Below are 22,808 nucleotides of genomic sequence, written 5' to 3' on the forward strand. Positions count from 1 at the left end.
GCAAATAGTGATAATTTAAGTTCTTCTTTTCCTATTTTTATGCCTTTAATTTCTTTCATCTGTCTAATTGCTCTGGCCAGTGTTTCGAGAACTATATTGAATAGAAGTGGTGATAGAGGGCATCCCTGTCTTGTTCCAGATTTTAGAGGGAATGCCTTTAACTTTTGTCCATTCAGAATGATGCTAGCCTGAGGCTTAGCATAGATAGCTTTTACAATGTCAAGGTAAGTTCCTGTTATCCCTAGTTTTTCTAATGTTTTGAACATAAAGGGATGCTGTACATTGTCGAATGCTTTCTCTGCGTCTATCGAGATGATCATATGGTTCTTATCTTTAAGTCTATTGATGTGGTGAATAACATTTATTGATTTCTGTATATTGAACCATCCTTGCATCCCAGGGATGAATCCTACTTGATCATGGTGCACAATTTTTTTGATGTGTTTTTGTATTCGATTCGCCAGAATTTTATTGAGGATTTTTGCATCTAGGTTCATTAGAGATATTGGTCTGTAGTTTTCTTTCTTTGAGGTGTCTTTGTCTGGTTTCGGAATCAGGGTGATGTTGGCCTCATAGAATGAATTTGGAAGAGCTCCCTCTTTTTCTATTTCCTGAAATAACTTGAAAAGTATTGGTATTAATTCTTCTTTAAAGGTTTTGTAAAACTCCGCTGTATACCCATCCGGTCCTGGGCTTTTCTTGGTTGGTAGTCTTTTGATGGCTTCTTCAATTTCATCCATTGATATTGGTCTGTTCAAATTGTGTGTATCCTCCTGACTCAGTCTGGGCAAATCATATGACTTAAGAAATTTATCGATGTCTTCACTATCTTCTATTTTATTGGAATATAAGTTTTCAAAATAATTTCTAATTGTCTTCTGTATTTCTGTAGCATCTGTTGTGATATTGCCTTTTTCATCCCGTATGTTAGTAATTTGAGTTCTCTCTCTTCTTCTCTTCGTTAGCATGGCTAAAGGTCTGTCGATCTTATTTATTTTTTCGAAGAACCAACTTTTAGTTTTGTTAATTTTTTCAATAGTTTCTTTTGTTTCAATTTCATTGATTTCCGCTCTGATTTTAATTATTTCTTGCCTTCTGCTACATTTGCTGTTGTTTTGCTCTTCCTTTTCTAGGGCTTTGAGATGAAGTGTGAGCTCATTTATTTGTTGTTTTTTTCTTTTTTTGAGCAATGACCACCAGGCGATGAATGTTCCTCTTAAAACTGCGTTCATTGTGTCCCATAGATTCCGATATGTTGTGTCTGTATTTTAATTTATCTCTAAGAATTTTTTGATTTGTTATAGAATAGAGGACACAGAGACTAATCCACAAAGTTACAACTACCTTATATTTGATAAAGGGGCTAAAAGCATGCAATGGAGGAAGGATAGCATCTTCAACAAATGGTGTTGGGAAAACTGGAAATCCATATGCAACAAAATGAAACTGAATCCCTCTCTCTCGCCATGCACAAAAGTTAACTCAAAATGGATCAAGGAGCTTGATATCAAATCAGAGACTCTGCGCCTGATAGAAGAAAAAGTTGGCTCCGATCTACATATTGTGGGGTCGGGCTCCAAATTCCTTAATAGGACACCCATAGCACAAGAGTTAATAACAAGAATCAACAAATGGGACTTACTTAAACTAAAAAGTTTTTTCTCAGCAAGAGAAACAATAAGAGAGGTAAATATGGAGCCTACATCCTGGGAACAAATTTTTACTCCTCACACTTCAGATAGAGCCCTAATATCCAGAGTATACAAAGAACTCAAAAAATTAGACAATAAGATAACAAATAACCCAATCAACAAATGGGCCAAGGACCTGAACAGACACTTCTCAGAGGAGGATATACAATCAATCAACAAGTACATGAAAAAATGCTCACCATCTCTAGCAGTCAGAGAAATGCAAATCAAAACCACCCTAAGATACCATCTCACTCCAGTAAGATTGGCAGCCACTATGAAGTCAAACAACAACAAGTGCTGGCGAGGATGTGGAGAAAAGGGTACACTTGTACATTGCTGGTGGGACTGCAAATTGGTGCGGCCAATTTGGAAAGCAGTTTGGAGATTCCTGGGAAAGCTGGGAATGGAACCACCATTTGACCCTGCTATTGCCCTTCTCGGACTATTCCCTGAAGACCTTAAGAGAGCATGCTACAGGGATACTGCCACATCGATGTTCATAGCAGCACAATTCACAATAGCTAGACTGTGGAACCGACCCAGATGCCCTTCAATAGATGAATGGATAAAAAAAATGTGGCATCTATACACAATGGAGTACTATGCAGCAATAAAAAAATGACAAAATCATAGAATTTGCAGGGAAATGGATGGCACTAGAGCAGATTATGCTTAGTGAAGCTAGCCAATCCCTAAAAAACAAATACCAAATGTCTTCTTTGATATAATGAGAGCAACTATGAACAGAGCAGGGAGGAAGAGCAGGAAGAAAAGATTAACATTAAACAGAGACATGAGATGGGAGGGAAAGGGAGAGAAATGGGAAATTGCATGGAAATGAAGGGAGACCCTCATTGCTATACAAAATTACATATAAGAGGTTGTGAGGGGAATGGGAAAATAAACAAGGAGAGAAATGAATTACAGTAGATGGGGTAGAGAGAGAAGATGGGAGGGGAGGGGAGGGGGGATAGTAGGGGATAGGAAAGGTAGCAGAATACAACAATTACTAATAGGGCATTATGTAAAATTGTGGATGTGTAACTAACGTGATTCTGCAATCTGCATTTGGGGTAAAATTGGGGGTTCATAACCCACTTCAATCTAATGTATGAAATATGATATGTCAAGAGCTTTGTAATGTTGTGAACAACCAATAAAAAAAATAAAATTTTAAAAAAAGAATTTCATCTTTATGAATAAGTAGAAAGAACCAATCAAAAATAAATAAATGAGCAAAAGAAAGAGTAGAGAAAAGAAGATGGGGCAGGGAGGAGTAGAGGGGAAAGTGGGGGAATAGGGACATGACATTAAATTTCACACATGTATGATTTTGTCAAAAGAAACCCAATTATTATGTATAACTATAATGCTCTAGTAAAAATTGTTTAAAATTTTAAAAAATTGACATCACATATTTTAGTATGTATCTTTAGTACTAAATTTTTCATTTACCAATTCAACTCTTTCACCAAATATGAAAGCCCTATCCAATCTAATTTCATTTTCAAGGCATCAACTAATCTTGCTGCATCATTGTCTGAATTTCTTTTCTTCAAATAAATCATACTTGTTACTTACAATTAAGTGTTTTGGTCAGCCTTTCCCAGCTGCACATGATGAATAGCAGGCAGATAATTGCCAGTTCAGGGGCTCATTTGTTTTTCTTACAGTGTGATTCCTGGGAGGTGCTCTCCTATCCTATCCCCTCAGAGGACTAATAAATTAAATCAATGTGTTTTTGTACAGGAAGTTTTACTGCTGTGAATGTTTAGGGAAAAAATAAGAAATTTAAAAAAAAAACACAAAACTCTAGAAGGCACTGGAGAAATGTTGTCTGTGTTCAGTGACAATGAAGTCGTATTTCAGTTACAGAGAACAAGTCGTGGTCACTTATAAAAGGCAGATTGAGTAGGCAGTTGGGCTTTCAGAAATACCAATTCAAAAAAGGGTAAAAGTGCATTTTAGACACACTCTGTAATCCATTCAGCTTATTGAACGCCTGGGATGCCACAGTCCTTTCCAAGGGCCCATCATCCTTTACACACATTGCTACAGGGAGACCACCCTGTTACTTCAAAGGTGACCCCACCCTCTGGCCACATCACATCAGCTTAGACAGTGTCAGAAAGTCCAGTTGGCATTATGACCAGGCCCAAACCATGAAAAAAAAAATGAGAGGAATAAGGGCTTATCTTTGAAAAAGTACACAGGTTTTGGAAAAACCCAAATTAGTTATCACAAAGAAGAATATACCTCGTCAAAATTTCTTATACTCATGTTGGGGCTTGGTATTTATATTCATTTTCAAATGGTATATTAGTGGTTTGTTTGGGAATTATAAACTGGTATTTAGAAACTGTAGAGAACTTAATTCAGCCTGGACCAAAGCAGGAGCTTCCAAATTAATTGAGTAAGTAATGTACCCATCCCCTATTTGTGGTGGTTGGAGCAAAGAGAGATGACAGCACAAATTTTTCCCCACACTTTTTAGTTACAACTAATATATGGTAAATCCCAACACTCTTTTGTAACTGAAACTAGAATATATAAAACAAAAATCACACACTGCATATGGAAGAGTCAATACAGCCAGCAGATGTTTTCTGATTAATCTTCCAGGTGTTTAGAAACCTTTTTTAATTAGTTAACAACAGCTGATTATTTGAAATATTCATGTAAAATTTTTCTTGTAAGATTTTTGAAACTGAATCTGGTAACTTGCTGCATATTTCTTCATAGTAGTAATTGGCTGGAGTTCTGAGGTAGCCTGGTTGAGGTATGCATCTGCTAGCTCATAAGGTAGCAAACATTTTCTGTAAAGGATCACATAGTAAATATTTGCAACTTTGTAGGCCACATGGTATCTTTTACAGCTACTTGACTCTGCCGTTTTGCATGAGAGCAACCATACACCTACACAAATGTGTGTGTGTGTGTGTTGCTTTTTTAAACAAAAACTGATCAACCAGTTCAATTTGGCTCTTGGGCCACAGTTATTTTGAACTCTGCTGTAATTTCTCATGACCAGGTCCACTCATTTCCCTACATCAGCCCATCCCTCTCATTTTTATTACCTCTGTGGTACCTGTAGACATTTGTATTGACAGCTCCTGATATTTAGAGGCTGTCAATGCTCATGTTCTTCACATCATGGCGAAAGCACAGAGAATATCAGAGATGAGAGGTCATATGGTAAGCCGAACACCTGCTTAAGATTTTACCATGCCCTAATCCCTGGAATCTATAAATGGCATGGCAAAAGAGATATTTCGGGTAAAATTAGAGTTATAGACCTTAAAATTAGGAGTTTATCTTACATTATCCAGGTGAGCCCTTAAAAGCAGAGAACTTTCTCCAGCTGGAAGCAGAAAAAAAGAGAAAAAGAGGAATTCAAAGAGACTCCTAACATGAGAAGCATTTGGGCAGTGCTGCCTTTCTGATGCAGAACAAAGGAAGGGTTTTTAGAGTAAAGTGCCACCTCCAATTGACAGCTGACAAGGAAACAGGAATCTCAGTCCTACAACAAGAAGGAACTGAATTCTCCCCACATATTGAATGAACTTGGAAGTATGTTATTTCCAAGTCTTTAGATGACAATAGCTTGATTTCAGTCTCACAAAATCTAAAGGAAAGAAACCAACTAAGTCAACCTAGACTTCTTTATTTTGTGTTTTTTCTAATGCTAACTTTGTGATCATTTGTTATGGTAGCCATAGAAGACTAATACATGTGGAGTCTGTTAGTGTTCATTTCCCACTCTCCAGTTCCTGGTCAGGCACTGTATGTAGGAAGGAATGTAATCTTTCCAAAGAAGAGGTTTGCCCTTGATCGCAAGTGATCATTTCTAAGCCCTTGGAATGATCTGTCTGAAAAGAACATCTGTGCACCTAGGAGCTCTGGGCAATGCCAGAAAGTCTAACAATGTCATCTATGGAGGAGATTTGAATTACACAGTATCAGCTTGACCCACAAAAGGACTGGAGACTGAGCCCAGTTACATGACCAGTTAATCATTGACTCCAAATAAAGATCCTGGATACCAAATTCAACTGAGTTTCCCAAGTTGGCAAAAATTCTACTGCATTTATCCATTGGGAGAGGACAAGTGTACACTCTGTGCTTAGTACTTTCCTGACTTTGTCCCATGGCTGATTTTAATCTGCATCCTTTTGTTTTAGTAAACTGTGACCTTAGTATGATGGCTTCTCCAAGTCCTACCAAGTTTTCAAAACTAAGCTTAGCCTTGTGGAACTCCAAAACTTGTAATTGGTTTCAGAAGTGAGAGTAACAGCATAGCCACTATTCCTGTCACTTCACAACCCACTATATTTCCACTTTTCCAAACCCTGATTGTTCAAGTCTTTCTTTAGATGCCTTCACAGAATAAATACCTCTTTTTAACTAGTTTCTACCACTTGTATCCAATACACTGATGTACCAAAATAGCTGTTTATCAGTAACTCAGAAACCTAAAAATAACAGAATTTCATTTTTAGAAAAGACTTGAAGGATTTTTCAGTTATAAGCCCTACAATTTCCAGATAAGGAACAAACAGGCTTAAGAAAACTGCAAATTACTATACAAGTGATAGAGGTACAAATTTTCTTGTGTTGTGATTCTAAGGCTAGCATCCCTCAACTAACATCACATTACCTCCAATTCAAATACAAACCTAGAATTAGTAGTTAGAACCATACGCTCATTTGTTCCAGAATCTTTATCAGTAAATCCTTACCAGAGTTTGAGTTAGATTCACCACCAGGAGCATTGGAAGACATCTTGAAGGGTGACTGTTTTATCATTGTTGTTTGATCCTGAGAGTCCTTGTCGTTGTGGGACAGATGAGACTCAGCATAGCCAAGTCTCACAACTGGTTTGTTTGAAACCCCCATTTTGTGGCATGTCATTTGGTTTCTGATCCTCTCTGTAGTAATAAGGGAAAATATTAAACATGTCACCATTGTTCCAATTGTCTTTTGATACAATGTGAAGAGGGGATAGAGGGTACGCCTCAGTGGTACAGCAGTTACGTATATGCATAAGACCCTGGGTTTGATCCCCAGCACCACAAAGAAAGAAAAGAAAAAAAAATATATATATATATATATATCCTTAAAAACAGTGTATTCCTAGACAGTGACCAAAGGAAAGAACAGGAGTAGTCCCCCCTAGTTGCAGGCCTTATGGAAGTGTGTGATATGTAGAGAATTTTACAGCAATACTAAAATCTTCAAAACATCTGGCTGAATTTTACTACTACCATGTGCAGGCAATTTCTTGTGCACCTGCCTTGGAACACCACTGTTCCTGGTTTGTTGTCCAAATTAACTCTTTGTTTCAACACTGTTTCAGATCTATTGGAATCTAGTTAGAATTCCAACATGTGGTATGAAAACTTGTTCTACATCTTTCTTGTGGTCTCTCAAATCTTCAGTAAAGTTCTTTATATTTGCTTTCGGTGCAGAAAGGTATGACTCTTCCTACTTTTTTTTGTTCTTCTGTTTCTTTCTCTTTTATCCCACTACAATCATCCTAGTTCTAACCCTCTTTAAATTGTGACTATTTTGATTCTTTTTTATAAATTTACATTGTAAGCTTATATCTGCCATCTTTTATGTGACTTACGTAGCAATAAATTTCACTTTATTGTTTGTTTACTTTTCCCAAAGGGGGGGAAAAAAGGAAATGTTTTATGAAAAAGAACACCAAATAGAGATTATCATGGACCACAGCATCCTTGACAGTTCATAGTAGTTAGATACCATTGGAACTGGCTGCATTCGTTTCTCCCACTTCCATTGAACAGAGATGTGATTTGGTGGCTTTCTTCCTTGTTCTTCTCAATTTACTCATCCTGCTGGCTTCAGTCTCATTACCTTCATCCTTTGTTGTGTCCTGTAATTATTAGAAAACAAAAATCCAAATAATAATGTCATGCAAATTATTAAATTAAGATATCAAAAACATGACAATTAGAGAGCTGGGTTTTAAAATGTGTGTAGGAGATTTTTTTATAAGAAAGGGGAAAAAATTGTCCCTTCCTCATCCGTTGGAATAACTCAAACAGGTTGGATTTTCTGTATCACCTTTTATTTATGAGGTAGAAAATTTCATTAAATAAATTAAAATCTTGTCTAACCAGGTTGCTTGGTTTTGGTTGTTGTTGTTTTTTTGTTGTTTGTTTTGTTTTGTTTTACTTTGAGATAGTTTATATTATGTGTTAATAAATAATTTCATAAACCCCTGTCATTTAAATAGTTTTCTTTTATAATTTCTGTGTTTTTTAGAATCTGCAATCTGTTGGAGTGAAGGTATAAGCAGAATTGGATTCTTTCTTTTTACTTATCTTCCCTCATCCATCTTGCATCAGTATTTACTTTGCTCCGAAAAGTACTTTCATTTATAAAGTGCTGTTTTGTGACTGTGTAAAGCAAATGTCTGACTCAAACTATTTTATAATTTGAGAAAAAATGAGAAGTTTATTTAAAATAAAATACCCTAACTTTAGCAATCAAATCATAATCATTAAGGAGATGTTTCCAGCAGAGAACTGGTCAGTGAGGCAGAGGCTGGTTCTGAGGAGCTCAGGTGTTTCAGTACCAATAGTGGGGAGAAAAAAAATCATCCCTATGGTTCTGGAACACAACAGCTGACACTGAAAATAAAAATTGTTTTGTAAAGCTGATATTGATGTTTTTAAAGTTGCAAACCTCTCATTGTCATTCAAGGGGAGAGTAGTGTGATTAAAAACTGTACTCCAGGTGTTTTGAGCTATTGTCTTTTTAAAGATCAAGTTCTGAGGGTTTCTATATCTGGGGATAAGTTTTACAAATATATAACCAGCATAGATGCTGGGGAAGAGCTGTACCAATTTATAAATAAAACCAATTCAGCCTCTAAAGGATAAATGAGGGAAAAAAAAAGGACACTTTTTCTGTGGTTATATGTAATTCTAATCACTGTTATTATTTTTATTATACTAACAAATACATATTTCATAGAACAAAAACTTTTGTAATTTTATAACTTTACTTATTAGAAAATTGTAGATGAACTCCAGATAATTTTATATTTGAATTATATGGTACTAATCATGTAATAAAGTAATTTTTATAGTATTTGAAGATTTTGTGCATACATTTGCAAATTTTGTCCCAATACATTTTTGATGGGATCTGACAGTGATAAATAATCTTATTAAACATATTCCTTATTTCTAAAATTGCATTGCTAGAAATCCACATTAATTTTATTCCTATTTTGCAAATACGTGTCTCTGATTTAAAAAAAAAAAAAAAAAAAAAAAAGCTTAGCTCCTGGCTTGTCATTCTTGTTTAGAAAATGAAAGTTTTAGCCAGATACATAAATATCAAAGGAATCTGGGCCAAATAACAATTGTCTTGATTTCGCCTGTTAGGGAGTCCCCTTTTAAGTTCAAGGAATCAGATAAGATAAACTAAGATCCCTCCATGAATAAACAATAGAGTAACAATATGCTAAAATGAAACACATTGCCAGGCACATTTCCTCAGCATAACCCTAGAGGTAAGAATATCTTACAAATAAGAAAAGTGAGATCAAGAGTAACTTGCCCAAGGCCCCAATAGTGAATGGAAGATGCATTTTCCATAATTGTCTTCTGATTTTCAAAATGTCATTCTGCTTTCTAAAAGCCAGAGGACCAAACCCAGAGAACATTCACTTAGAAACATTTGTCTGTTCTCATATAAAAGAGAAAAAAAGAAAAATTTCTTAAGACAGAAACAAAGGCAATTTACCTGGGTATTAACCTGAAATTTTCACCAATAAAAACCCAAAAAAATGAAGTTGCAGTCTATGCCTCTTATTCTATACAAACGCTTTTTAAAAGGTTTTTTTTTCCAAATGAAGAATGTACATCATTTAATCTTTTGATTTTCTTTTCATATGCCAGGATGATCATGAAACAAGGACCATAATGGGAACAGAAGATGGAAAAACCCACCCAAGGCTTAGCTCCTGGCTTGTCATTCCTTAAAACTGGTGTGCATTTCTTTCTTTCTTTTCTTTTCTCCTTCTCAGCTGCATTTTTTAGCAATCTTATTGCAAGTTAGATGCACCATAAAAACCAGAATATTGGTGCCACAATGTCTCCAATAGTGAATAACTATGATCTGTACCTTCCACAAGGAAGATATTTCTTTTTTTTTTTTTTTTTCCTTTTGTCTTAAGTTTATTAAAGTCTTTAAGAACAGAAAGGAACTACTGCATTTGCAAGTTTCAAAGATTTCAAAATTATTCTTTTTTTTTTTTTTAATTTTTTATTGATTATTTAAAGCATTACATAGCTCATGATATATCATCTTTCATACATTAGACTCAAATTGTGTTTTGAACTCCCATTTTCACCCCAAATATAGATTGCAGAATCACATCTGTTACATATTCACATTTTTACATAATGCCATATTAGTGTCTGTTGTATTCTGCTACCTTTCCTAACCCCTACTATCACCCCTCCCCTCCCCTCCCCTCCCATCTTCCCTCTCTATCTCCCCTGCTGTTGTTCAATTCTCTCCCTTTTTTTCCCTCCCCCTTGCCCCTCATAGCCTCTTGTAATTTTATGTATCCTTGAAGGTCTCCTACCATTTCCATATGCTTTCCCTTCTCTCTCCGTTTCTCTCCCCCCATTCGTCTTTGTTATCTGTAGTCTTTTCCACATGCTCTTCCTTCCTGTTCTGTTCTTAGTTGTTCTCTTTATATCAAAGCAGACATTTGGCATTTGTTTTTTAGGGCTTGGCTAGCTTCACTTAGCATAATCTGCTCTAATGCCATCCATTTCCCTGCAAATTCTATGATTTTGTCATTTCTTAGTGCTGCATAATATTCCATTGTGTATAGATGCCACATTTTCTTTATCCATTCATCTATTGAAGGGCATCTAGGTTGGTTCCACAGTCTAGCTATTGTGAATTGTGCCGCTATAATCATTGATGCAGCCGTATCCCTGTAGTGAGCCGTTTCTGCGGACTGCGGTCGCCATTACAAGATGGCGCTGGCTCGACTGTGGTTTGTGACAAACAACTCCTTAATTGGGAGAGTTGGTGCGTGGTTTTCTAACACCCTATGAGAAAGCTCCACGTGGCAGCTTCGCATTGGGGCTTGAGATGCTTTATTAAGGCTGGTAGGAGCATTCGGGGAAGAAGATGAAGAAGAGGAAGATGAAGAAGAGAGTAGAGTGGAAGAGATCTCGAGAACCTGAATAAACGACTGGAAGAAGATTCCCGGTGTTGCGTCTTCCTTGCGGGCAAGGGGGACGCGACAAGTGGTGCCGAAACCCGGGAACCAGAACTTTCAGTCGTCAGGGGTGGTGCACCGGATAGTCCCAGGTAAGTGGGACCCGCGACCAAAGCGGGGATAGTCCCAGTAAGTGGGATCCGCGACCAAAGCGGGGATAGTCCCAGGTAAGTGGGACCCGCGACCAAAGCGGGGATAGTCCCAGTAAGTGGGATCCGCGACCAAAGCGGGGTCAGCTCCTCTACAAAGAAAGAGAGAGCCTCATATTTTATTGCAGCTGCTATGTGTACTTTCACTTTTGTTTTCTGTGTTTTTTTTTTGTCGTCTGTGTCTTTCGTTTTCTGTGTTCCTTTTGTTGCTGTGCCATGGGTGCCGCAGCAGCAAATTAATTATGACCCTGGGATCTATGCCCAGGGACGCCCACTGCAGCCGGGAAAAGGGAACAGGAGCCCGCCCCGGCCCGGAAGCCGGAGTGTGCGGGGATGGTCCAGAAACATAGCAGGCTGCTGCCGCAGTAAGAGCTTGGCCAGGCGGGGAAAAATGCAAACAAAATCAGGCAAGGTGCGGTCGGCTAGGAAATCTTGGGGAACTTTTGCCCTGAGGGTGAGCGACGGACTCCGTGTTGCTTGCATCACCATGGTAACCATGGGCTGCCTGGCGGAAGAGCGGCTTCCTGGTCCCACCTCCCACACTCTTGGGGGCTACCGATTGGTTCTTCCACAGTCACTCAGACAGGACTTCTAGTCCCGCCTTCCAGCCACTAACCTGTACTGCTGCGTTTCAGATTTCTACCGGAGCTACTCAGAAACTGTATTTTTTAAAAAAAAAAAATGCCTACCTGTAAATGCTAACGGAAGATATCTTTTTCAGACAAAATTTGATTCCACAGGTTTCTATGTTAAACTCATAAGATGATAAATTGAAGACCCTGGCGGAGTCTGTGCGCACTTATGGAGTGGATGCCGCCTTCACACTAACTCAGGTGGAAAGCATTTTTAATCAATCTCAAGTTAATCTCACAGGAGTTTCTTGTTTTGGCTTCGGGAACGCTCATTGTATTAGCCTTAAGACCAAGAATTTGATTAACTGGAAGGACCCATTGCGGTCCAGTCAGGTCTCAGGGAGCATTCTCAGTGCTGTATTGAGCTAAGTAGCCTCAGGGGAACAATCAGGCTCAGGAACCCCCGTAAATAGCTCTGCTTTGAACATAACTACCTTGGCTATTATCTCCGAAGTACTAATCCCAGTGCCTCCTTCTTCTAATAGTCTTTATAATGCCACTCATTTTAAGGCCTCTCCTTACTGTACCCCTAATCTTGGTTTCCCCCCAACATTTACGCCTTGTCAGGATCATTCTTGGGAGAAACGTCAAGTTGCTAAAGGTTTCTCCCTTTCCCCCTCTCTTAAGAGGTATGTTTATAACTTTGACAACAGTGCCAACTCCTCTCTTTCCAGGAACTTAAGCCTCTGTATGATCTCCTCCAAGGAGACCCTTCCCCCAGCTCAGTCAGGAATCCCACACCTGAGGCTCTACAATCATTAAGACTGATAGAGAAGGCCCTACAAGAGAATCCCACACCTGAGGCTCTACAATCATTAAGACTGATAGAGAAGGCCCTACAAGAGAATCCCACACCTGAGGCTCTACAATCATTAAGACTGATAGAGAAGGCCCTACAAGATATGCAGGTTACCCAGATAAACTATTCTATACCCCTATCATTTATAATCCTGCCATCAAAATTAACTCCTACTACAGTGTTTTGACAAATAGGTCCCATCTATTGGGTCCATTTACCTGCTTCTAACTCTCGGGTAATAACTCCCTTTTATGAACTAGTGACAAATTTGATCTGGAAGGCCAAATATTTGGGTGATGCACTGTTTGGAAAGACTTTTGACATTCTCATTCAACCTTATACCCAGGATATGATTTTAAATTTCCAACAAGAACATGATCTTTGGTGTCTCTTCCCTTGTAATTTCAAAGGTCAAATTGATAATCACTCTCCCCGACATAAACTTCTAGAAGACCTTAAAAAGTGTCCTATTATTTCTCCTAAAATTATTAAAGGGGAATCTATCCCGGGAGCTCAGACTGTTTATACAGACGGAGCAAGAGGGGGGTTTGTTGTTGTTTTTGATGGATCTCAAGTAATTCGACACCCTGTTCCTAGACTGTCTGCCCAAATATCAGAAGTTGGGGCTCTAATTATGGCCCTTAAATTATACAATTCCATTCCACTTGATGTGTATACTGATAGTCTCTATGTTGCTAATTTAGCCTCAGTTATTGAGGCAACCCCTTATATTGGCAGACAATTTACTATCATGGAACAATTACAAACGGATCAACTCCTTAGCTCCATGCTAAATTCCATCTAAATGCACAATCCTTACGCTTCTGTGCGGGGTGCTCACGTGATCAGACTCTACAAATTGTTTCCTTATGCCCAGTGTGTGCTCCATTCATTCATTCCCCTAGTCTAAGTGTTAATCCTAGAGGCTTACACACCAATGATGTCTGGCAAACTGATGTTACCCACTTCTGGCAAACAATAGAGGGAGAATCAGATATTACTATTCAGTTTACTTCCAATGGAAAACAGCAGCCAGATTGGACTTAAGGATATCTCTGGGGGCTGCGTATTTACACCCCCGGACAGTACAATCCTGGCCTGCTTTTTCGGCTTAAATTGACCACAGAACAGCCTACTGGAAGTTTAATAGGACCCAATCAGGTGCTCGGAGATCAAAAGGCCCCATCTGGACCCAAACAGCCTATAGCCCCAGCAGTAATATCTTCCCCCAGCGGTCAAACAATAACTGTGGGCTATCAAACCTTTGATTGTGCCCCTGGGCCCATACACCCTGGAACTGGAGATCGTCTTTTTGATTTGATCCAAGGAGCCTTTTTCGCTCTCAATGCCACTAGTCCTAACAGGACCCAAGATTGCTGGCTATGCTTGACCTCCAGGCCGCCCTATTATGAAGGGGTAGTAATACTGTCTAAATTATCCTCTAATACCACTGTAGATCTTAAATGTTATTCTCTACCCAGCTATAAGATTTAACAGCCATGGCCAAGTCAATTACTGCTTTGGAAAAGTCCCTCACCTCCCTCTCAGAAGTTGTGTTACAAAATAGGAGGGGACTAGATTTATTATTCCTAAGGGAAGGAGGACTATGTGTAGCCTTAAAGGAACAGTGTTGTTTTTATGCAGATCATGCTGGGGTAATCCGTGAAACTATGGAAAAGGTCACGGAAAGATTGGCTAAAAGACAAAAGGAGTTTGAAGCACAACAAGGATGGTTTGAACAGTGGTTTAAAAATACCCCATGGTTAACTCCTTTGATATCCACTGTAATGGGACCGCTTTTCGGTCTCCTCCTTATAGCTGCTGTAGGCCCCTGCCTAGGTAAGAGAATGACACAATTTATTAAAGACCAAATTAACATTCTGACTTCTAAGCCAATACAGATCCATTATCAACGCCTGCAGACCAAGGATGATCTTGCTGAAGTTTGTCTCCGACCAATTCGAAGATGATTTTTCTACAATGATCCCTGCTTCATGCCTTCCTCCTTTTGCCCCCTTTTTCTTCTTTATTTTTACTCTATGCCTTGTTGAACCGGAACCAATTAAAGACCCAATAATGACTGGCTGAATAGATACCACTGAACGCCTTGGCAACAACAAGCTGATCTTGTAGTACCCAGAGACGGGCAACTTTCACGCTTGCACTGCAACCTAAGACAGGGAAATGGGGCCTCCCCAAAGACGGGTAAGCAGTGTAGGGGCAGTGAACGACCTAAAACAGGGGCTACTTGATTCCCTTTGACGTGCAACAAACAAAAGGGGGGGAACTGCTGGCACGGATTCCCCCCGGCCCCCAGGGCTTGGATCCAGCCCTGATTTTTGTGCATGTCAAAGAGGCCAGCTCACAAGACCTTGAAGGAGCTCACAAGGCCTTGAAAGATTTGTGGTGTCTGTTTTCATATTCAGCCAATAACGGTCATGTGGGAACGTCCTGACCTGTTTGGGTCTGATAAGGTTCCTGGTTGAAGGCTTAGTATGAGTAATGGCATTTCACCTCAAGTCTGGCTTGCACAGATTACCCGTGCCTTTCTTTTAGGGTGTTACCAACTTGTTTGTCGTTGTGTTTCTAAACAGCCACAGTTCAGCCTCGGCTATCCCCCTTCGTCCATCACGATACAGGATGCGAGGCAAGGCACTGCACTTGAGTGATCCTTGAAGTGGACCTCAAGGAGAGCATGTCCTATTGCATGCGGGTTAGACGCGTCCACGCCCCGTCCCACGAGAAAAGCGTCGGCTGATATGGTCTCAGATCTGGGGAAGGGCCCTCCTTGGGGCTGAGCCATACTATGCAGCCACTTCTGCACAGTGGGATAGGACCTCTACTCTCGCCTGTATTGTTTTTAGAAAACAAAAGGGGGAACTGTAGTGAGCCGTTTCTGCGGACTGCGGTCGCCATTACAAGATGGCGCTGGCTCGACTATGGTTTGTGACAAACAACTCCTTAATTGGGAGAGTTGGTGCGTGGTTTTCTAACACCCTATGAGAAAGCTCCACGTGGCAGCTTCGCATTGGGGCTTGAGATGCTTTATTAAGGCTGGTAGGAGCATTCGGGGAAGAAGATGAAGAAGAGGAAGATGAAGAAGAGAGTAGAGTGGAAGAGATCTCGAGAACCTGAATAAACGACTGGAAGAAGATTCCCGGTGTTGCGTCTTCCTTGCGGGCAAGGGGGACGCGACATATCCCTATAGTGCGCTCTTTTAAGGTCCTCAGGGAATAGTCCAAGAAGTGCAATAGCTGGGTCAAATGGTGGTTCCATTCCCAGCTTTCCCAGGAATCTCCATACTGCTTTCCAAATTGGCCTCACCATTTTGCAGCCCCACCAGCAGTGTACAAGTGTACCTTTTTCCCCACATCCCCGCCAACACTTGTTGTTGTTTGACTTCATAATGGCTGCCAATCTTATTGGAGTGAGATGGTATCTTAGGGTGGTTTTGATTTGCATTTCTCTGATTGCTAGAGATGGTGAGCATTTTTTCATGAACTTGTTGATTGATTGTATGTCCTCCTCTGAGAAGTGTCTGTTGAGGTCCTTGGCCCATTTGTTAATTGGGTTATTTGTTATCTTATTATTTAATTTTTTGAGTTCTTTGTACATTCTGGATATTAGGGCTCTATCAGAGGTGTGGGGGGTAAAGATTTGTTCCCAGGATGTAGGCTCTCTATTTACCTCTTTTATTGTTTCTCTTGCTGAGAAAAAACTTTTTAGTTTAAGTAAGTCCCATTTGTTTATTCTGGTTGTTAACTCTTGGGCTATGGGTGTCCTATTAAGGAATTTGGAGCCCGACCCCACAATTTGTAGATCGTAGCCAACTTTTTCTTCTATCAGACGCAGTGTCTCTGATTTGATATCTAGCTCCCTGATCCATTTTGAGTTAATTTTTGTGGATGGCGAGAGAAAGGGATTCAATTTCATTTTGTTGCACATGGATTTCCAATTTTCCCAGCACCATTTGTTGAAGATGCTATCCTTCCTCCATTGCATGCTTTTAGCCCCTTTATCAAATATAAGATAGTTGTAACTTTGTGGATTAGTCTCTGTGTCTTCTATTCTGTACCATTGGTCCACCCGCCTGTTTTGGTACCAGTACCATGCTGTTTTTGTTACTATTGCTTTGTAGTACAGTTTGACCTCTGGTATCGCTATGCCTCCAGATTCACACTTCCTGCTTAGAATTGCTTTTGCTATTCTGGGTCTTTTGTTTTTCCATATGAATTTCATGATTGCTTTGTCTATTTCTACAAGAAATGCCGTTGGTATTTTGATTGGCATCGCATTAAACCTATAGAGAACTTTGGGTAATATCGCCATTTTGATGATGTTAGTTCTGCCTATCCATGAACAGGGTACATTTTTCCATCTTCTGAGATCTTCTTCTATCTCTCTCTTTAGGGTTCTGTAGTTTTCATTGTATAAATCTTTCACCTCTTTTGTTAGGTTGATACCCAAGTATCTTATTTTCTTTGAGGATATTGTGAATGGAGTGGTTTTCCTTATTTCCATTTCAGAAGTTTTGTTGCTGATATATAGGAATGCCTTTGATTTATGCGTGTTGATTTTATAACCTGCCACTTTGCTGAATTCATTTATTAACTCTAGCAGCTTCTTTGTAGACTCTTTTGGGTCTGTTAAGTATATTATCATGTCATCCGCAAATAGCGATAGTTTAATTTCTTCTTTTCCTATTTTTATGCCTTTAATTTCTTTTGTCTGTCTAATTGCTCTGGCTAGTACTTCGAGAACTAAATTGAATAGAAGTGGTGATAGAGGGCATCCCTGTCTTGTTCCAGATTTTAGAGGGAATGCCTTCAATTTTTCTCCATTCAGAATGATGCTAGCCTGAGGCTTAGCATAGATAGCTTTTACAATGTTGAGGTAAGTTCCTGTTATCCCTAGTTTTTCTAGTGTTTTGAACATAAAGGGATGCTGTACTTTGTCAAATGCTTTTTCTGCATCCATCGAGACGATCATGTGGTTCTTGTCTTTAAGTCTATTGATGTGGTGGATAGCATTTATTGATTTCCGTATATTGAACCATCCTTGCATCCCAGGAATGAATCCTACTTGATCATGGTGCACAAGTTTTCTGATATGTTTTTGTATTCGATTCGCCAGAATTTTATTGAGAATTTTTGCATCCAAGTTCATTAGAGATATTGGTCTGTAGTTTTCTTTCTTTGAAGTATCTTTGTCTGGTTTTGGGATCAAAGTGATGTTGGCCTCATAGAATGAATTTGGAAGAGCTCCTTCTTTTTCTATTTCTTGAAATAGCTTGAAAAGTATTGGTATTAATTCTTCTTTGAAGGTTTTGTAGAACTCCGCTGTATACCCATCTGGTCCAGGGCTTTTCTTAGTTGGTAGTCTTTTGATGGCTTCTTCTATTTCTTCTTTTGTTATTGGTCTGTTTAAATTGTGTGTGTCTTCCTGTCTCAATCTGGGCAATTCATATGCCTTAAGAAATTTATCGATATCTTCGTTATCTTCTATTTTATTAGAATATAGGGTTTCAAAATACTTTCTAATTATCTTCTGTATTTCTGTAGTGTCTGTTGTGATATTGCCTTTTTCATCCCGTATGTTAGTAATTTGAGTTCTCTCTCTTCTTCTTTTCGTTAGCGTGGCTAAGGGCTTGTCTATCTTATTTATTTTTTCAAAGAACCAACTTTTAGTTTTATCTATTTTTTCAATGGTTTCTTTTGTTTCAATTTCATTGATTTCTGCTCTAATTTTAATTATTTCTTGTCTTCTACTACATTTGCTGTTGTTTTGCTCTTCCTTTTCTAGATTTTTGAGGTGTTGTGTGAGTTCATTTATTTGTTGGTTTTTTCTTTTTTTGAGGTAAGAACTCCAAGAAATGAATTTCCCTCTTAAAACTGCTTTCATTGTGTCCCATAAATTCCGGTATGTTGTGTCTGTGTTATCATTTGACTCTAAGAATTTTTTCATCTCCTCCTTTATGTCTTCTATAACCCATTGATCATTCAATAACATATTGTTCATTTTCCATGTGATGTAGGATTTTTCCTTCCTTCTCTTATCATTGATTTCCAATTTCATTCCATTATGGTCAGATATGGTGCATGGTATTATCTCCACGCCTTTATATTTACTAAGAGTTGTCTTATGGCATAATATATGGTCTATCTTTGAGTAGGATCCATGTGCTGCTGAGAAGAACGTGTATCCACTTGATGATGGTTGATATATTCTATATATGTCGGTTAAGTCTAGATTATTGATTGTGCTGTTGAGTTTTATAGTTTCTTTATTCAGTTTTTGTCTAGAGGATCTGTCTAATGGCGAGAGCGGTGTGTTGAAGTCACCCATAATTATTGTGTTGTGGTCTATTTGACTCTTGAACTTGAGGAGAGTTTGTTTTATGAACGTTGCAGCTCCATTGTTGGGTGCATACAAATTGATGATTGTTATGTCTTGTTGGTGGATGGTTCCTTTTAACAGTATATAGTGACCTTCTTTGTCCTTCTTGATTAACTTAGGTTTGAAGTTGATTTTATTCGATATGAGTATGGCCACTCCTGCTTGCTTCCGAGGGCCATGTGAGTGGTATGATTTTTCCCAACCTTTTACCTTCAGCCTGTGTATGTCTTTTCCTATCATATGAGTCTCTTGAAGGCAGCATATTGTTGGATTTGTTTTTTTGATCCAGTTTACTAGCCTATGTCTCTTGATTGGTGAGTTTAGGCCATTAACATTTAAGGTTACAATTGAGATATGATTTGTATTTCCAGTCATGCTTCTTTATTTATTTATTTTAGTTTGGTTAGTTTTGCTTTTTGGTTATTTTCCTCCCCCTTTACTGAGATACTTCCTGCTGTTAGTTTTGGGCACTATTTTTCACATCCTCTTCTTGTAGTGTTTTGTTCAAAATGCTTTGCAGAGCTGGTTTTCTTGCTGCAAATTCTTTTAGCTTTTGTTTATCGTGAAAGATTTTAATTTCATTGTCAAATTTGAAGCTCAATTTTGCTGGATATAGTATTCTTGGTTGGAATCCATTATTTTTCAGCGTTTGAAATACGTTATTCCAGGATCTTCTCGCTTTCAAAGTTTGTGATGAGAAATCTGTCGTTAGCCTAATTGGTTTACCCCTGAAAGTAATCTGCCTCTTTTCTCTCGTAGCTTTTAATATTCTCTCCTTGTTCTGTACGTTGGCTATCTTCATAATTATATGTCTTGGGGTTGGTCTATTATGGTTTTGAATGTTTGGGGTCCTGTAGGCTTCCAGGATTTGGCAATCCATTCCATCTTTCATCTCTGGGAAGTTTTCTAGAATTATTTCATTTAATATGCTGTCCATTCCTTTGGTTTGAATCTCTGTGCCTTCTTCTATCCCTATGACTCTCAGATTTGGTTTTTTTATGACATCCCATATCTCTTGAATAGATTGCTCGTGGGAATTAAGCATCTTTTCTGTGTTGACTATATTCTTTTCAAGTTGATAAACTTTGTCTTCATTATCTGATGTTCTGACTTCTACTTGATCAAGTCTATTTGTAATATTCTCGTTTGAGTTTTTAATTTGGTTTATAGTTTCCTGGAATTCTAGGATTATTGTTTGATTTTTTTTTAATATCTCTATCTCCTGGTAGAGCTCGTTCTTTGCCATTTGAATTTGTTTGTTTAATTCATTTTCAAAATATATTTTTATTTCTTGGACTTGCTGTCTCATGTCTTCTCTAATATTCCTTTCCATTCGAGTTAGGTATGCCTTGAGTTCTTTCCCTATACCTGTTTCTGAAGTTTCTATGTCCTCCTGTAGAATTGAGTAGTCTTGCATTGTTTGTAATCCTTTTTTCCCTTGTTTTCTCATGTTGTCCACGTTACTTTCCAGCTCTTTTTGATTGTCGTGTTTCTGCTCTCCTCTATAGATTTGTTTTGTTTCTGTATTACTCTGATGTCTCTCCTTTGTGTTGTTGAAGTATGCCTGCTAACGTGGATTCCGCTGGGAAGGAATTCCGACGTTCGAGCTCCAGTGACGACACTACTCTGCTATGACGGGCCCCAGTCTCCTTGCTGGGGTGCCCTAATGGGGGGGTGTGACTGGACTGTCTCTGTGTGGTTTCAGCTCCCGGTCGTGGCAGGCGGGTAGACTCCAGCCGCCCAGTATCACAGGCCGCGGGCAGGTGATCCGTCACCAACGGGAGGGCGTTCTCCTACCGCCAAGTTACGCGGGCAGTGGGTGAACTGTCGCCGGTGGGCCTGCAGTTTACAGCTGCCCAGTCGCGAGGGCCTTGCCTCTAGGCTCCTGGTTTCTCCTGCTAGCCTTGGTTTCTCCTGCTAGACCAGATTTCCCCTCAGTGATGATTCTCGGCAGTTCAAACTGTACTCTGTGCCTGTTTTGTTGTTGCAATCTGTCGGACAGTGGCGGTGGATACTTCAGCTGTCCAAAATGGTGGCCGCTGGTTACCTTAGTGGAGTGTCCCTTGTGGGGGGTGGGGCTGTACCGCTTCCGTCCCCGCCAACAATCCCGAACTCAGCCCGGGGGTCAGTGCGGGCTTGGGCTTAGCTGGTGGGATACCACCGTGTCGCAGCCACTTAATTCCCTGCTGACTCGTTAACCCCTTCTCTGGGGCGCCACGCCTTCTGTAGCCTCGGGGCAGGCCGCGCGAATCAGACAGCCTGGATCTCCGGGGTCACACCGTTGGCTTTTGGGATCCCCAGCACTCTATGGTTTTGATTTTTTCTGCTTGCCCCTCCCCAGCGCTGGCTAGACAGGTTTTGTTTTGGCCGCTGATGGGAGGGGGGCGGGTTGAGGGTCAGGTGCCTCTAGCTCTCCTTTAGTCTTTATGCAGGCTCACTCTGATAGTCCCTCCCCCTGAAAGTCTAGGAGAGATTTTAAGCGAAATCCCCCTATGTATGGGGGCTGAGCTGGGTGACACACACCTGTTTGTTGTTGCAATCTGTCGGCGAGTGGCGGTGTTTACTTCCGCTGTCCAAGATGGTGGCCGCTGGTTACCTTAGTGGAGTGTCCCTTGTGGGGGGTGGGGCTGTACCGCTTCCGTCCCCGCCAACAATCCCGAACTCAGCCCGGGGGTCAGTGCGGGCTTGGGTTTAGCTGGTGGGATACCACCGTGTCGCAGCCACTTAATTCCCTGCTGACTATTTAACCCCTTCTCTGGGGCACCACGCCTTCTGTAGCCTCGGGGCAGGCCGCGCGAATCAGACAGCCTGGATCTCCGGGGTCACACCGTTGGCTTTTGGGATCCCCAGCACTCTATGGTTTTGATTTTTTCTCAGGAAGATATTTCTTGAAAAGAAATACCACACTCACAACCAAAAGGGAATTACCAGACCCTGTCCCACCCCAACAACTCAATAAAAAACTGGCCCATTTCTTCATTTGGGGAGCAGCCTGACTCTCTGTCAGTACTGCCTCCCTTTCCTTGAGATAAAACCCTCCCAATAAAGTTTGGCCCATGTGCTCATATGCCTTTATTTCTATTGACACAGGGTCAGAAGTTCCGGTCTCTGGCATCAATCAGAGCATGGATATTGCTATAATATCTGAAACAAATTTACTGGATTTCTGGTGTATCCTACCTCCAGCAGACTATTCTAAATTTCTAGACTTTCAATTGCCCTTAAATACAATATAAATGATGTTTTAGTGGGGAAAAGAACTAACCTACTAACCAAGATACATAAGGTTTGGACTCTAATTCTCTTTTCTACTAAGTAGCAAGTTTTTTCTGGAGTCCTGTTCTCTCTTCTGTAAATACTAAAATATAACTATGAACCTCAAATATATTAACATTTTAAAAGCATTTTTATAGCCAAACAACATTTTATATTTCATTTAATACTTACCATATCACTGGGGGAATATTTATTCTTACCTAAATTTTTGCCAAAACAACAACAACAAAAAAGCCCATAATGATTAGGTAATTTGTTCAAGATCAAATGACTAGCAAAGAAGAAGAATAATTCAAATCTAAGGCATTTATTTGCAGTTCTTCATGCGTCATTATAACCTGACAGTTGACATAAATAGAATTCCATCTCTAATACATAAGGTTGTCTACATAACTCATAAGACTTGACTTCCTAAATTATACATTCTCTTTCAATTATTTTTTTCATAATTCTTTCCTGTATAAGGGCAAAAATCATCTTAACTCATGTCTCAAGAATCTTGACTTCCTCCATCCAAAGAATGAGGATGTAACCTAATATGTATAAGCCAAAGTCAAAGACATAAAAATAAATAAAACATGA

At 39.5% G+C, this 22,808-nt stretch overlaps 1 protein-coding gene across 1 annotated transcript in view; it reads right to left on the bottom strand.

The window, feature by feature from the left end:
* LGSN (lengsin, lens protein with glutamine synthetase domain) overlaps window positions 1–22,808 on the bottom strand; it is a gene marked incomplete at both ends in the record, with an annotated part of 48,680 nt that overhangs the window by 12,702 nt on the left and 13,170 nt on the right. Inside the window, one exon of the mRNA XM_081296199.1 lies at window positions 7,461–7,593. Coding sequence (XP_081152325.1) covers window positions 7,461–7,593 — 133 coding nt within the window. The remainder of the gene's footprint in view (window positions 1–7,460; window positions 7,594–22,808) is intronic.

The sequence above is a fragment of the Spermophilus citellus genome, assembly GCF_964194105.1.
Source record: "Spermophilus citellus genome assembly, chromosome: 5".
Classification (NCBI taxonomy): domain Eukaryota; kingdom Metazoa; phylum Chordata; class Mammalia; order Rodentia; family Sciuridae; genus Spermophilus; species Spermophilus citellus.